Source organism: Haemaphysalis longicornis, unplaced genomic scaffold (genome assembly GCF_048455015.1).
Source record: "Haemaphysalis longicornis isolate Haplotype H1 unplaced genomic scaffold, Haemaphysalis longicornis Haplotype H1 scaffold_4, whole genome shotgun sequence".
NCBI lineage: Eukaryota > Metazoa > Arthropoda > Arachnida > Ixodida > Ixodidae > Haemaphysalis > Haemaphysalis longicornis.
In genome coordinates this window covers 91136457-91151061 of record NW_027526361.1, presented here as the reverse complement: position 1 = coordinate 91151061, position 14605 = coordinate 91136457, and the positions used below count along the sequence as shown (strand labels likewise).

The 14605-nt window shown below is 49.4% G+C and overlaps 1 protein-coding gene across 8 annotated transcripts in view; it reads left to right on the top strand.

Annotated features, from left to right (window-relative positions):
- The window catches only part of LOC144179063 (uncharacterized), a 367429-nt gene that overhangs the window by 330651 nt on the left and 22173 nt on the right, over positions 1 to 14605 (top strand). For all 8 annotated transcript variants that reach the window (XM_077707253.1, XM_077707254.1, XM_077707255.1 and 5 more), the window contains one exon: positions 10088 to 10203. In XM_077707253.1, coding sequence (XP_077563379.1) covers positions 10088 to 10203 — 116 coding nt within the window. The remainder of the gene's footprint in view (positions 1 to 10087; positions 10204 to 14605) is intronic.

Here is a 14605-nt window from a genome sequence, read left to right as displayed (position 1 = left end):
TTCGTTGAATGAACGTTGTAAGAAAGCAGAAAGTAAGTAGTTCGACTCTTTTTTGCTTGAAAGTAGTAATTTCGGAATGGCAGTAAAGAAAGAAAATGGGGAAAATTTACCCTCCAGGTTGGATCGGAACCATGATTCGAACCCGCAATCTTCGGGCAATGCTTCCGGTGTTATACGAATTGAGCCACGTGAGCCACTGAGTTCTCCTTTATTATTTTTTTGTGTGTACTTACCTGTCTCGCCTTTGGTTTATAAAACAAGTTTTCTTTAGGTCCACCAGTGTGATTCATCATTTGCTACCGTTTAATGTGCTTTCTAGACTTCATTTCTGAAGTTTAAAGGCGGCTCATTATATGCATTGGATAATACCGCAGTCCTTAAATGCGGCGAATCGTGTTTGACATCACCGCACCCGTATTGCCAGCCATAGGCGTCAACTTCGTGGGGGCAACGGGGCGCGTGCCCCCACCGAGCTTCCCCGGTGGGGGCGTCGCCCCCACCGGGGAAGCTCGGTGGGGGCACGCGCCCCCACCGAGCTCTCTCCGTCCGGCCAGCCGGGGCCATCCTATTGATAGTTGGTGAAACCTGTAATGACCTCGCAGCTATAGTGTCACTATACCGACCAGTACGCACCCGCTCTTTGCACGCTCTAAAGCGGTAACTACCCCTGACAACTGACATTTCGCCGGCGTTACAAGAGAAACATCGACGTCTCTCAGGCCCCTTCGACGCAGTGGCACAGGAAAACGCGTCTTTCAATACTCCCATACAAATTATCGGCCTTTCTGCTGGCAAGACCGCAAAGGTGCGGCTCTCCGCCCGTTGTGCGCTTAATTAAATTTGCGACATCTCGGTTTTCCCAGAAAAACAATAAAAGCGTGAACGTCTTCCACACAACCCTGGCTGGGTGCATAAGCGGTCCCAGAGACTGTTTTTTTTTTTCTCTTTTTTTTTTTTGGGGGGGGGGGAGGGTGCGAATTTCGATACCGGAAAAAAACAGTAAAAAAATACAGTAAAAACAGTAAAAAAGCAGTAAAGAAGAAATAAGAGGGCACTCGTCGTTATTATTCGATGCTCCGCAGCATGCAGGTGTAGCGGTCCCCTTTTCCGAAATCAGTTAGGGGCGAAGAGGCTTTATTGCACCTCTGAGGATCTTTGACTTGTTCCCAAGCCTGCGCTCCGCGCATAAACGTGACGTCAAAGGTCGCACCCCCACTACAAATCAGTCGATGGCCTAAAACCGTTCGTCGTGACGCACGCGGAACGTCCTGAAATGCCGCATGCTGACAGGACCCTCCGATACCCAAACGGCAAACGAACACGCACCCGTGATGCCTCGGAAGCTGCCGGCGAACTGTTCTCGGAATGCGTCCTGAGCCGTGCGCGCACGCACACACACGGTTCGTAGAAACGGTGAGGAAGCTGGAAAGGAGGCGGCCGGTGGGGAAGCGTGCGGCCTTCAATCCAGTGGGACACAGGGAAGCCGCAGTAACCCAACGATCCAGCCTCCACGCAGTGTAGGCATCGGCAAAGGCGGAAAATGGGGCCGGCCGGCTGTTCTGCGGACCCCCCAGCAACTAGTAAAGGAAGCGACTTCTTCGAAACAAGTGCACGTGGTTCGGCGGCCACGGTTGCAGCCTCGATAAAGAACCGCTCCCCTCCTTGCGCCACTTCTGCGGAGGAGGCGATAACCATGCCGGCGTGTGCGCGTATGCGGTGTAACCTTACGCGAGGGCTGCTAACCTCGCAACTACGAGGTTAGCGGCCCTCGTCTTAGAACTAAATTCATTTGAATTCAACAATGAGTACTTTCGGCAAGTTCGTGGAACCGCCATTGGAACCAAGATGGCACCAAGCTACGCCAACCTGTTTATGGGGAAGTTAGAGGCCACATTCCTGTCTGAACCCACTTAAAACCCCTCCTGTACAAAAGGTACATTGACGATATCTTTTTTATTTGGACCTACAACGAGGACGAGCTCCTCCACTTCATCGACTGTTACAATTCTGCACACCTGAACATCAATTTTACTCACACCTACTCTCAAGAGAGCATAAACTTCCTGGATGTGACCGTGTAAATTGAAGACGGTGAACTCACGACAAAGCTGTATCGGAAGCCAACAGATCGCCAGCAATATCTGCATTACCGAAGCGACCGTGCACCCACGTCACTGTAAAAATAGCATTCCTTATAGCCAGGTCCACCGTTTCAAACGAATCTGCTCAAAATCGGAAGATTTCACTACCAACGCCAAAAATTTAAAAACCATGCTGGAGGGGCAGGGGTACCCAGCGCGTGTAACTGATGACGCCATAAAAAAGGCCGAAGCACTCAACCGCGTGGACCTAATTGCGAACCGTCCCCCACAACGCGACTTACAACGAACAGACCTATGCTTAACGTACAGCACCAACTTTCCTAACGTAAAAAACATCTTGAAGCGGCACTACAACATTCTCGAACAAAGTGAACACCTCAAACGGGCGTTTCCGTCCGTTCCAGGCGTCGTCTACCGACGATCCCGGAACCTCAAAGACACACTCGTGAACGCAAGGACCTGAAACCGCGGTGCCTTGTCTGCAAGACAATGCAACAGACAAGCACTGCTCAAAGCTCCAACTCAGAGTACTCTTTAAAAATTCGCGGGAACATGACGTGTGACACTTCCAATGTGATTTATTTGATTGAATGCAATGTGTGTCGAATGCAATATATAGGGCAAGCAGGGACCTCTTTCAGGCTCCGGTTCAATAATCACAAAGCGCACGCCAAAACGCGCCCGACCCTGCCCCTCTCCAGACACCTCAGCCTTCCAGATCATTCTTTCGATAAACTAAGCGTCACGCTCTTAGAGACGGGGTTCAGGTCAAACCGGGAACGAAAACAACGTGAATCATACCTCATATACCGATTCAATATAATAAAAAAAAAGGTATAAATGAGGACCCAGGCACACTTGCAGCGATTAAAACATTGTCATCTACCTAACCGTATCAGTGGCGCTGTGTATGTAGCCGGAGCCGGACTCTCGTAATCACATGCACGTGAGCGTTTGTTCAGTGGATTTTTCCCACATTGCTGATGTCTTTCCGTTTTTGTTTTCATTTTTCTTCCTTCTCTCCATTTCCGCTCTTCGTGTTCACTCCTATCCTTTTCTCGTTTTTTTTTAAATTTTCTCTTTTATAATATGGTGTTATAACTTTGGAAACCTTTTCTAAATCTCCATCACAATCTTACAATTAAGTAATGTTGCTTAGTGCCGGTGCTGTTTCAGCAATAACTTCTGTTTACCTTCTCCCCAAAACACGTGTTCAAAAATTGGTTGGGAGATTTGAACGTTCAATTAGATATGGCGCATAACACGGAAAATAAGCAATACAATTCTCTCGAGCGCACATATCTTTGCCGCTGTTATCACTATTTGCCCCCGCGGACTGGTTACATTTTTGACGGCTTGCAAATCTATTTTTCCCTCCCTTGCACCTACAGTCGTCTTCTAAGCCGGGCTACCGAACCACGGCCGCTGGATGAGAGCGCACGCAGTGCGCCTTTCATCCAGCGGCCGTGACCGAACCATCGGGGTTTATTTTCTCCGTTTTCCCCTCCATCCCGTTGAGCAGCTTGCGTTCTGGTTTGGCTGTTCTCCCCCCCCGCATCCCCCACTCAGCGGAGGGGAGACACCGACGACGCACGGGTTGTCGCTGAGCTGCAAAGTGGCAGCTCTTAACAAAGACCTGAAAACTCGGCCTAGCGCCCCGTTCTCGAAAGGCGTCCGTCCGGCGAGGGAACGGTGGAATGGTGGCGGACCGTTTCCTTCTGCACGACCACAAAACGTCCTTTAATTGTCTCAGCTCCGGGAAAGGGCCCATAAACGGGCTGTAAAATGCCTTGTTCGCACTTTCCGAACATATGGCAGGACACTCGCTTTCAATCAACGGAAACGCGATCCCTCCGAGCGTCTGGGCGTTTGCATGGTGACGGCTAGCGGCGGAAAATATATTGCCTTCTCTCCTTTGTTCTACAACCCCACTTTCGGGCGCTGTTGATCTTTTCGCGTTTCCGCCACCACTCGAATTCCTGTTCAGTGCTCTTTCGTCTCCCTTCCTTACTTTTTTTTTTTCAACTATCTTGGCGTCTCTCTCTTCATCAGTGCCGGATTAAGAAACTATGGGGCCCGGGGCTACTGCATCCTTGGGGCCCTGATGATGATGATGATGATGATGACGATAATAATAATGATTCCGCTTTAATATGCGAAAATTTTCGAAGCCCATGTTATAGATTATATATCAGTGATAGCTTATACATAATTTTACGCTTTCCGGATGTCTAGTATTATGTAACGGATTTTATCAGGCGTAAAAGTTAGTATGGTTTGATTGCCGGTTCACCACAGATTTACAATTAATCGAAGTGCCGTGTCGACCTGCACACGCAATGGTACAGAAGAGTATTTTGTTACAAGAAGAATATTTTATTAAGCCTGTAAGGCTTTAGATTTATTCTAAAGTTCTCCACCTGCATATATGGGAGGGCTCAAAGTCCGCGCCGGCAGCTGTCACTCACAGACATCTGCCAAACAGTTAGCCGCCACGGCTTATGGGCCAAAATCCTGTAGGTTACCCGCGCAGACGAGAAAGCACGCGGCGGTTAGGACACGCGCCGCCTTTGAAGGAGGTTGGGGGAGGGGCTCAGACGTGTCGCGCAAGGCAACCTTCCTATCGCAGCACGATTAGCACAAAGACGACAAACAGAAAAATGTCACTTTTTGGGCTGGGGAGCGGTCCACTTCGTGCGTGGGTTTGCGAATGACCGTCGAACTTATTCAGCGGCGATGAACTCCTGTTCCGCAGCTGTGATGGTCTTGCTAGGCGGCAAGCCATTACACATTAACGGGTCCCCTTTGGGTTGGAGAGCGACAGGTGAGCCCGAGAGATGGCATCAGACAACAGTTTAATAAGGATAGAATGTCGCTGCTAACCCCCGCGCTGCTGCTCCCGTCGGTGCCGCGCAACAGTACCAGCAGTCAGTAGTTCGTTGTCGATCGGTCGGGTCGTTGTTCGGTCGTAACTGGCAGTGGAAACACGCTGAAGCTTCTCGTCTAGATTCGGGGTCTACGACGGAGGCGAGTATGGGTGGACCTCTCCTTTTCGAGTCCTCAACACGTCTGCTGCATCCACTGTTTTTCCCGCGCTCCTTCGGGGGTTCCTCGCCTCCTGCCGTCGCGTCCAAGCGGGACCAGATCTACGGGCCGCCCTTTGGTCCGCGTCATCCGCCGGCTCATTGCAAAGCGAAAAGCGCCCACGGGTACAAACAGCTTACCGTCCCCGAGTCGCGGCGGAGGTCTGTTTTCAAGGCGGCATCGAAGGGGCCGTACGCAGGATGCGCTTTTAAGTGGACACAGCTTTCGTCATCCCCAAAGGAAACATACTTCGTTGTTGCTTTGTTTAGCGTCCACGCCTGGGCTCTTCACACCGCCTAGGCCTGCTGATTCCCCAGCGAGCCGCTAGGGTCGAGCTGGTCCGGCGGCCTCTGCGTCCACACGGAGTGGCGCCTAGAGAATTACGCTACGAATGGAGTCACGCGGACATGTAGCTTCCGCAACACTTGTTGCTCAGACAGCCTGCAGAGGCTACAGCGCAGAGGCGCGGGCTGAAGCCGAACGACCCCACGAGTGGCCTACACAGCCTTTGAACATTTAAATAACCATACGCTGACCATTCAGTGAGAAATATCGAGTCGATATCAATCACGCTTGTGCGATTCAACTGATCCACTAGCTTTATTGAAGGGGTCGTCATCGCAATGAACTTCCTTGTCGAGCGCTATACATTGAAATTTCTAGCAGAAACTGTGTATGAGCCCGTAGGGCAGTGCTTAAGTTGTCAATAATTACATATAACATCCCTCAGGCTTAAACAATTTACAATGTTCTTCAGACATTATTTCATTATTCGCATGCCTGACCCTTTCTTATACGGAAACATGCGCGCGCCGGAACATCCGCGTACTTAGATGTCTGTGTACCGAAAAGACTACCGAAACGACCGGTGCCGTAAAAGACCCGAGCCGAGCTCGGGGCCTTTTTTATGTGGCTTCTTAGGCCCGATCAAGCTGTGTACCCCCGACTTCTGGCCCAAGACGTCTTCTAATAAACGTCGGGAAAACAAGGAAAAGGAGTAGGAATAACTAAGTTAAATTGAAATGGACTCGATGGTCGTCAACCATAACGTGAGGGGCCGACCACTCCTTCTCACTTGTCAGGAGTTAGTCAGCTTCGGTGTGAAGGTGAGATTGAAGCTCCTACCTTCAACTTTCAATGCTGGCAGCGAGCACACTCAAGATATTATTTTTTTCATATGATCGAGCGGGGCCCCTGACAGCTGGGGGCCCGGGGCTGCAGCCCCCGTAGCCCCCACCTTAATCCGGCCCTGCTCTTCATTGTTTATTTTTTGTTCATTTTTTGTTCATTCTTATAATAAGGAAGATTCCCGCTTCGTGTTTGTGTTATTAACGTATGTTTGTGTGTGGTATCGTTTTCCATTCGTAAACCCGGTTTCCACTCTCGACATATATGCTCTCTTCCGATGCGACCGAAGCCATCATTCCCGTAGAAGACTTGTCTAGATGTCGAAACGTCGAAATAAACCCTCCGCTGTTGCTGTTACCGAGGTTTCTTACTTTGTGTTCATATATATATATATATATATATATACACTTGTGTATTTGCCCCCACCGGGAAATTGAAAACTCTACGCCTATGTTGCCAGCGCATCCCTATGAAATACACTCTCTCTCTAAACAAATAATAAAAGGATAATGGAGAAAGTTTCCAGAGGAAAACAGCAACTCTAGAAGTTATCGGGGCAGATGTCGTTATTTATGCAACACTCCGTAGCCCAGCATGTCTTTAACGCCATTTTCGACTGGACGAACCCTGTACTCACTGAACGCGCGAATGGATGTCATACCGGGTGTATGAGTACAGTAACTGCTTTTGGTAAAGACAGCCTCGTGTGGTCTCAGTTCTCAGCTTCGTGTTTGTAGTTGCTGGTAAGGTCTAGCTGTGTGTAGGTCATGCGGAGCGGTGTGCGTTTTTCGATGGAAACAGGGACTCAACGTCACGAGCCATGTGCGCGGCGCCGCGTCAGGCGGGTCGCGCCACATGTACGCGCGCGCTCTTGCCAGCGGGGGAACCCCGCGTTCATGTAAATCAAGCGGGATATGCCAGGGCGAAGAAATAAAGAGCGATACGAGCGCGCAAGCTGTGGCTCGCATACCTCTCAAAGGGGGGAACGAAACACGAGAAGAGAAAAAAAGTGTTTGTCACGAGCTTTAATTTTAATGAGAACTCTCGTGGCGTCATTCTTCCGGGTGCAATGCTGGCGGCACGAGGGGACGGACGCGTACGTGCGTGTGTTGTTTTCCGCATACGTGGTTCGTTATGTAGATGCGCTCGGCAGTTCTCGTCTCCTCTACCTCTTTTTTTTTTTTTTTTTTTTTTCCAGTGCTGCATTTTTGCTCTTATCGTAGCCGATGGGAAACGAACTCCGCTGGGCTTGCAGCTGCATCGCGGTCCGCGTTCTGCTTAGAGCTGTCTCTCGCACTGCGTTTTTTTTAGATGAGCTTCTCCAATTGGTACCGTATGCCGTGAAAAAGCGTGCTTGTATACGCGTCGGACTTTCCTGTCGTCCTGCCGCCGTTCTACTTTTGCTTTCGTCTTCGGGAAGAGAGCCAACGTAAGCTCGGCGTTTATCGTCGTTATCTCTTCTAGCTGTGACGTAACTGACTTGCACCGCCTCACTTGACGGACATTGGTGCTGACAGGAGACGGCATTTTCCCGCGTTGCGCTCTCCATTGGTGTGGGCCCGGGGGAGCTGAGTAAGAATTTGAAGCACTTTTCGTCTGGTGACTCGAACGGTGTATTCGTTTCAATAGGCAGCCGCATTTCCCGTCGGTATAACGTGCTGTCTCATTTTTACGGGGATGGAGACCCTGTGACTTTGAACAAGGGTGGTGTTACAAAAAATGAGGAACCGCAACTGGGCTGTTCTTTTTGAGGGCTTTTCTGAGCTGTATGTTACCAGGTACGCGTCTTTAGGATTTGCCGACTTTCATCGGTGTGCGTGCCGAATTTATTCGCGCTACCCCTGGCATCACCACTTCGTGTTAGAGTGCTCATGGCTTAAGTTTAAATGCTATAGGGTATGTCTTGTCCCTGCGTTTATTCACGCGGCGATGGAACGGTGAGGCTTGGAGAGTTAGTTGAAATCTGTTGAGCCAGCGCACAAAACGGGGACACAGAAATAGAAGACGTGACACAACAAACGCTGCATAATTAATGACGGCGGCAAAGTGGGCTTCCGGAGGAGGGGAGGAGGGGGGGGGGGAGTATCCGTTGATGCCTTTTTCAGCTTTTGTCTTTTTTTTCCTTGCCACTCTTGTTGGCTTTTAATGAAATGCGCGTGTTGAAAAAATGGGAATTCGCGTGGGCTCGAAAGTTGCTCCGATATCGAGTGATATTTTTCCTAATATGGATCGGTCGCTTGAGGCATACTTGGAAGGTGTCGTGACGAAAATTTTCTCTGCTTCGGTGATTTTTTTTTTTGTTTTAATCGATGATTCGGACGGCCTTCTTACTACTACCGATATATTGAAAGTGTTTAAAAAGATGGTACGAACCAATGACAGAACGTACGGGAACGACATCTCGGCCCGCTGCGCCCACAGTGCTACCAGGACTGGACCGACTCCACCATTAAATAGGGAGAAGCTGCAAAGCTGTTGTCTTCGTGTAAGTAAGCGCAAAAAGGACAAGGACGAACGAAGTGAACGGGACACGGCGCTACTATCAACTCATTTTATTTTCACTATGATGTCCGATTTTTATACCGGAAGATACACAGTTAAAGAAAGAAAGGAGGAAAGTCGGAGGAGCACAAGCAAGTACAAAAAAAAAACAAAAAAGTGAAGGATGACATTTCAAAGGTCGCGTTACAAATGCACTTTTGCACGGTAAAATCTAATGATTTGATAAGTATTGCAGTTCTTTCTTTGTCAATGCTAAAGAAGCTGTGCTAACGCAGAAAGAACTGCAACAACTGCAACTGCAACTGCAACAGCTGTGCTAACAAAGAAAGAACTGCAATACTTATCAAATCATTAGATTTTACCGTGCAAAAGTGCATTTGTAACGCGACCTTTGAAATGTCATCCTTCACTTTTTTGTTTTTTTGTACTTGCTTGTGCTCCTCCCACTTTCCTCCTTTCTTTCTTTAGCTGTGTATCATCCGGTATAAAAATCGGACATCATAGTGAAAATAAAATGAGTTGATAGTAGCGCCGTGTCCCGTTCACTTCGTTCGTCCTTGTCCTTTTTGCGCTTACTTACACGATGAATGACCAACTCGCCCAAGAAACCACTCTGTTGTCTTCCTTTGTGGCGTCCTTAAGTCACGACGGTGGGCCAAATCAATTATTACCTGGGAAATTTCTCTCCAGTGTATTTTTGTGTCTGTGTTTAATATATATTGGCTGCAAGTATACTATATCGTTCATTTACAGTAAACAGCGCTGGAGGTGTCACGTCTTTGTGGGCCGGTTAGAAGGATGGTTTACGGTTTACTAACATTGTTGGATCATTAGAATCGTTTATGTGCACAAAAGTCAAAGGCTTATATATAATATATATATATATATATATATATATATATATATATATATATATATATATATATAGAGAGAGAGAGAGAGAGAGAGAGAGAGAAGGCAGAGAGGGAAAGGGATGGACGGGCGGACATAAAAATGGGCGGATAATTGGAGTGCACGAATAAGGGGGCTTTGCAAGTTTTTCGCTTTCCGTATGCAGATGTTTTCTAGGTGCGGGTGACCACAGTCAAGCTTCTTTAGTTCCGTTGGGGGGGGGGGGAGGGGGGGGGGGGGGCTAACGTCGTCATAGTTCATTGAAAAAAAATCCTCTCTCTATTTCTCTCATCTCTCTTAGTGTCTCTTGATCGCGATGCTGTGCTATGACGACCTTGTTTTGTAACTTTCACCTTTGATTTTTTCTGCTCCTTGTGCAGATCCAGGGATGAACGGTGACCTCTCGAACGACACACAAGACAGTGCAACTAGTCAAGACACGGGCGACCTGGGTCAGGATGAAGACAGTATGGACTCCGAGAAAGCCCTCAATCTCGTAAGTCCCGGACATCCTCCCCGTATCTCGTTCTTTTTCTCGCAACTCCTCCATGTGGAAAAAGCTTTTGGAACTTGGGGAAATATTTGCACTCCTCCCGACTGCTGTCACAGGTGGCCTCCAACAAGACGCAACTGTAGATCCGTGACCCTGACCGTAGGTTTGTTGGAGCGGCCTCGCATGCCCAGCTGGGCGTGCGAGGGCATTCGCTATGCCGTTAGCTGACCTCTAATCACTAGTTCAGAAGAGGCTTCATACAAACAAAGGCGAAATCCGCTTTTCTAGTGCTTTCGCACTTTTTAGTGCTCTCGCACTAAAAAAAAAGCTGTCGGGGCCGGCGCTCAACCTGGGTCTTATCGGTTGCGAAGGCGATGCCGTGCCGACTATGCCACGCCGGCTGGATGTTCACTATAAGCATATCTTTGGAAATGTAGGCTCTGCAGCGCGCGTTGCTGCATACGCTGTCGCTTCACTTTGTGCGTGAAGAGTGGGGATATAAAGATCACAATGTAACCAGCCGAGCTGCTCGCCCAGCAGATGACGGGAAGGGGGGGGGATGGGGGTATGCAACGGTGCCACGTTAGGCTTAACGTCATGATTAGAGGTCTAACGTCGTCCGTCGGAACCCGCAGCTTGACGTACAATGAGTTTGACGTTCCTTGTAATGTCGTTAGGCTCAATGTTGCGGTTACTTAAATTAAGCCGGAATATAAAAAAAAAGTTGATTGGCTTAATCATAGTCACAAAACTAGGTGGGAAAAGGCGCAAAAGTAAATTGTAAAAGGTGATGACGAAAGGTAAAAAAACTCTGCGGCGTAACTTAGCGAAAAGTGGTGCTCGCGTTTTCATCACCCACTGTTTGCAGCTAAATTATATTTCCTGGTGAACCAGAGCCTTCTTTAGCTGGCCGCCATACTCTCTCCTGTTATTTCATGCAAGATATCCCTGCATTGTGTGAAAAATACCCTGAAGTTCGACGTGCTCGTGATTCATTGCTGTAATTGCACGTCGTTCGTATCGCATTTTGCAAGTCAGGGCTCTGCCTACAATGAGCGTCGAGCTGGAAAAATAAACACGAATAACCGCCGTTTTATGACAGTCGCCCAGGAAAAAAAAATTTCACCATCTTCCCGTAGTGGAACCCTGAGTAGTATGCGAAGCAGCCATGGGGTCGACTCAAGTTCCCATTAGTTTTCAGTTCGATCGCGGTGTTGCGGGAGGAGAATGAGGGGAGCGGAGCGCGCGCACGCGTCTTTTATACGCCTCGAGCGCGGCCTGTAGGGGCGCCACTGAAATCCCCCTAGCGGCCCGTTTCGAAAGCAGGCGCGGGAGTCCCCCGGCCCGCTCCCTACTGTCGCCGTTGCTTTTGGGGCTCGTTCAAGACAGCGATTTACCGTTTGTCCGCGTTCGAAATACCGAATAACGTAGACCAGACACTCTGTTTGCAAGCGTGGTGTGTTCATAAACGTTTGTGACGCGATCTTAGTGAGATCTATATGAGCGCCGGGCGTGTGTCACAGGCCGGCGTCCCGAAGCCAGCATTTCCATCAGCTGATTGCAATTCCGCTGCCCTGATATTCAGTGGCAGTGTCTCCGTAAGCAGTGTTTCCTCCGATGGTCATGTTGCGGCCATACACACTATAATGTAAATCGACTTTCTGCACTTACAAAATCCAGCGGAGCACTCATATCTGACAGCACGCAAGTTACGCCTGCCAATATCACATATCTGATATTGATCAGTACCATGAACAAGCCAATGCGGCATAAATTTCACAAACACTGTACCAAAGAAGTACGATGGATAATGCAAAATTACACTCCGCAGTCAGCAAACGACGACAAATTTAATGCTGGGTCGCCTTGTCCCGAGGTGAGCGCTCGAAAAGATTCATCTGTTACATTTATCCTCAACGAGAAGCGCGAAGATGGGCTTATAGAGTAATCTGCGTCCGTGACCAAACTCTTCTTCGAAACATCGCCATATGACACAGGGAGACTGCAGAAGCTAGCATAAACCGAAATTAGAGACCCTTATCAGATACGACACTCTTCCAACGAGCCCGTGTGTACGAGATTTCGGCGCACGTTAAGGATCCCCAGGTGGTCAAAATTAATCCGGCGCCCTCCACTACGGCGTGCCTCATCGTCTCCGTTGCGTCGGTGCGTTAAACCCTGCCATCAATCAATCAACTCTTCCAACGACACCTCGTATCGCTTGTGAACTGCCTACCCTGTATTCATCAAAAAATGTGTCCGCCGAGTGATCAGCCGTTCGTTGAAGGCGAAAAACAAACAAAAAGTGAACACGCAGCTTGTGTGTGTGATTACTAAAACGTTCATTCGCTGATTTCGCTCCGAATTGGTAAACAATGATAGTTGAGCGTCCTCCTCCTCCTCCTCCCCCCCCCCCCCCCCCCCCATGTCTTGCGAAATATCAGTGCATTTCGCATCTAGTTGGTCTGGTGAATAGTACCTTGCTCAAGAAAACGTCTTTAGCATTTCAGAAGCTGCACTCGGTTTTTTTTTTTTTTCATTCCAGTACGACTATTCTATTTATTCCTGACTTGCAGACCATTCATTTTCCCGTGGTTTCATTAACATATACCTTGGTTCTTACTATAAGGCATGAGTCGGCAGATATCTGACAATGCACAGCCTTTGAGTGTACTTAACATTTTCACGTGGCTTATGTTCCCATAAAAGGCACAAGTTTTTGTCAGCTATTGGGTTATCACATCCCCGAAGCATATTTTTCTACGACGTACATATTCGAAGCAAAGCCGCATTTGTTGTCTGCGCTGCAAAACGAACCAACCTCTTACAGTGCCAATATCAGGTCTAAACGAGGTGACAATAAATAGAGTTCACTTGTGCTGATGTGTTCGAAGGTGACAGCGGTGATATGCTGCTGCCGTCGCCGACGCCCGCAAGAGCGGCCAAGAAGCGCAGAACCGCCTTCCCGGGTAGCTCTTGTTGGCGTTCGAGCGCTCTACCAAGACGCCGCTGTTTTTTTTACGCGCCCTAATCGTGCAGTTAGCTTACAGACGTCACCTTAAAAAGTTGTTTAGTGCGCGGAAAGGCAAAGAGAAGCGAAAGAGAACCAAAACACTGCATGACCACCTATCAGCCACGCAGCGCTAATCCCGCAAACGCCGCGGAGAAGCGGCGGCAGGCGGCGCAGCGATCGCGAATCTCGAGGCGTATACCGCGGAGCTACAGTGGCGCCCCCAGCGGAGTATGCAGCGGCTACCGTCGCGCCTCTAACCCTAAGCTGCTTCGCATTATCGCGCGCGTAGCCGCAGGTGTTGCCATTGGTTGCGCAATCCCGGAGAGGAGAGGAGCTTCGGAGAGGAGAGGTGGAATGCCGGAGAGGAGAGATGAGACAAGTAGAGGAGAGGAGGGGGAGGAGGATGCGCATGCGCAGTGGAGGTGTGGACGCCGCACAATGGCGGAGGGAACAGGCGCAACCATAAGCTGCTCCGCATCTAAAAGAAAAAAGAGAAAGGGAGTGGTGGTGGTGGTGAAACAATTATTCAAGTAAAAGGGGTTCGCGCTTGAAAGCGGGAGAAGCCCTCAGTCCAGGGCCGCTGTGGCGGCTGCGGTCCTGTGTGCCCGGTCCACCAAGCGTCGCTGGTCCTCAGGGTCCGGACTGCACAGCCCAAGCCCCGCACTGCTCGAGGATGGGGGTGCGAATAATGGGGGCTGCTGGTGTGCTTTGGAAAGCCCTGCAGTGCGGGCATGTTGGTGTATATATTGTGGAGTATATGATATGCAGGAAGCTAGGGGGGGCGGGGGGGGGGGGGGGGTGGTATGTGTTTGTCTGTAGTTGCCGTCAGGCTACAGCCTCCTCTGGGGTGAGCTTCTGGCGCGGTGGCGGATAGGCACACCTGGCAAGGCGGTGGTGTTGCAGAATCAAATCAAATCAAAGTTTAATAATTTCACGATAGTGCACAAATTCATTGGAGTAGTACAGAAGGAGGTCCCGAAGTGAAGCACTGTCGAGGGGACCTTTTATTATTGAATGTGTGACAACTGATTAAAATGAGCGGTTTAGCCTTATTACAGGCGTATACAGCCTTATTTCAAGCGTACGGTACTGCTGCTGGATAGGCTCTGGGTCACGGAGCGACTGGTGGGTGCCCGGAAGGTGCGTGCTCGGGATGTAGCGTGGGCTCGCTCGTTTCCGTCGGGCCCTGCGTGATTTGGCGTCCGCATTAGTACAGTAGGGTTTAGGGTATCCTTGTGCTTTTTTAGTAGTCGGAGGGCGGATATTGAGATGCGACCGTTTCCGCAGTTCCTGCATGCTTGTTGGCAGTCTGTAATTATGTGAAGTGGTTTATTCAAAGTTGGAGACGTCATCGCCAGCGCGATGGCTGTTTCTTCGGCTTCAATGATGTTT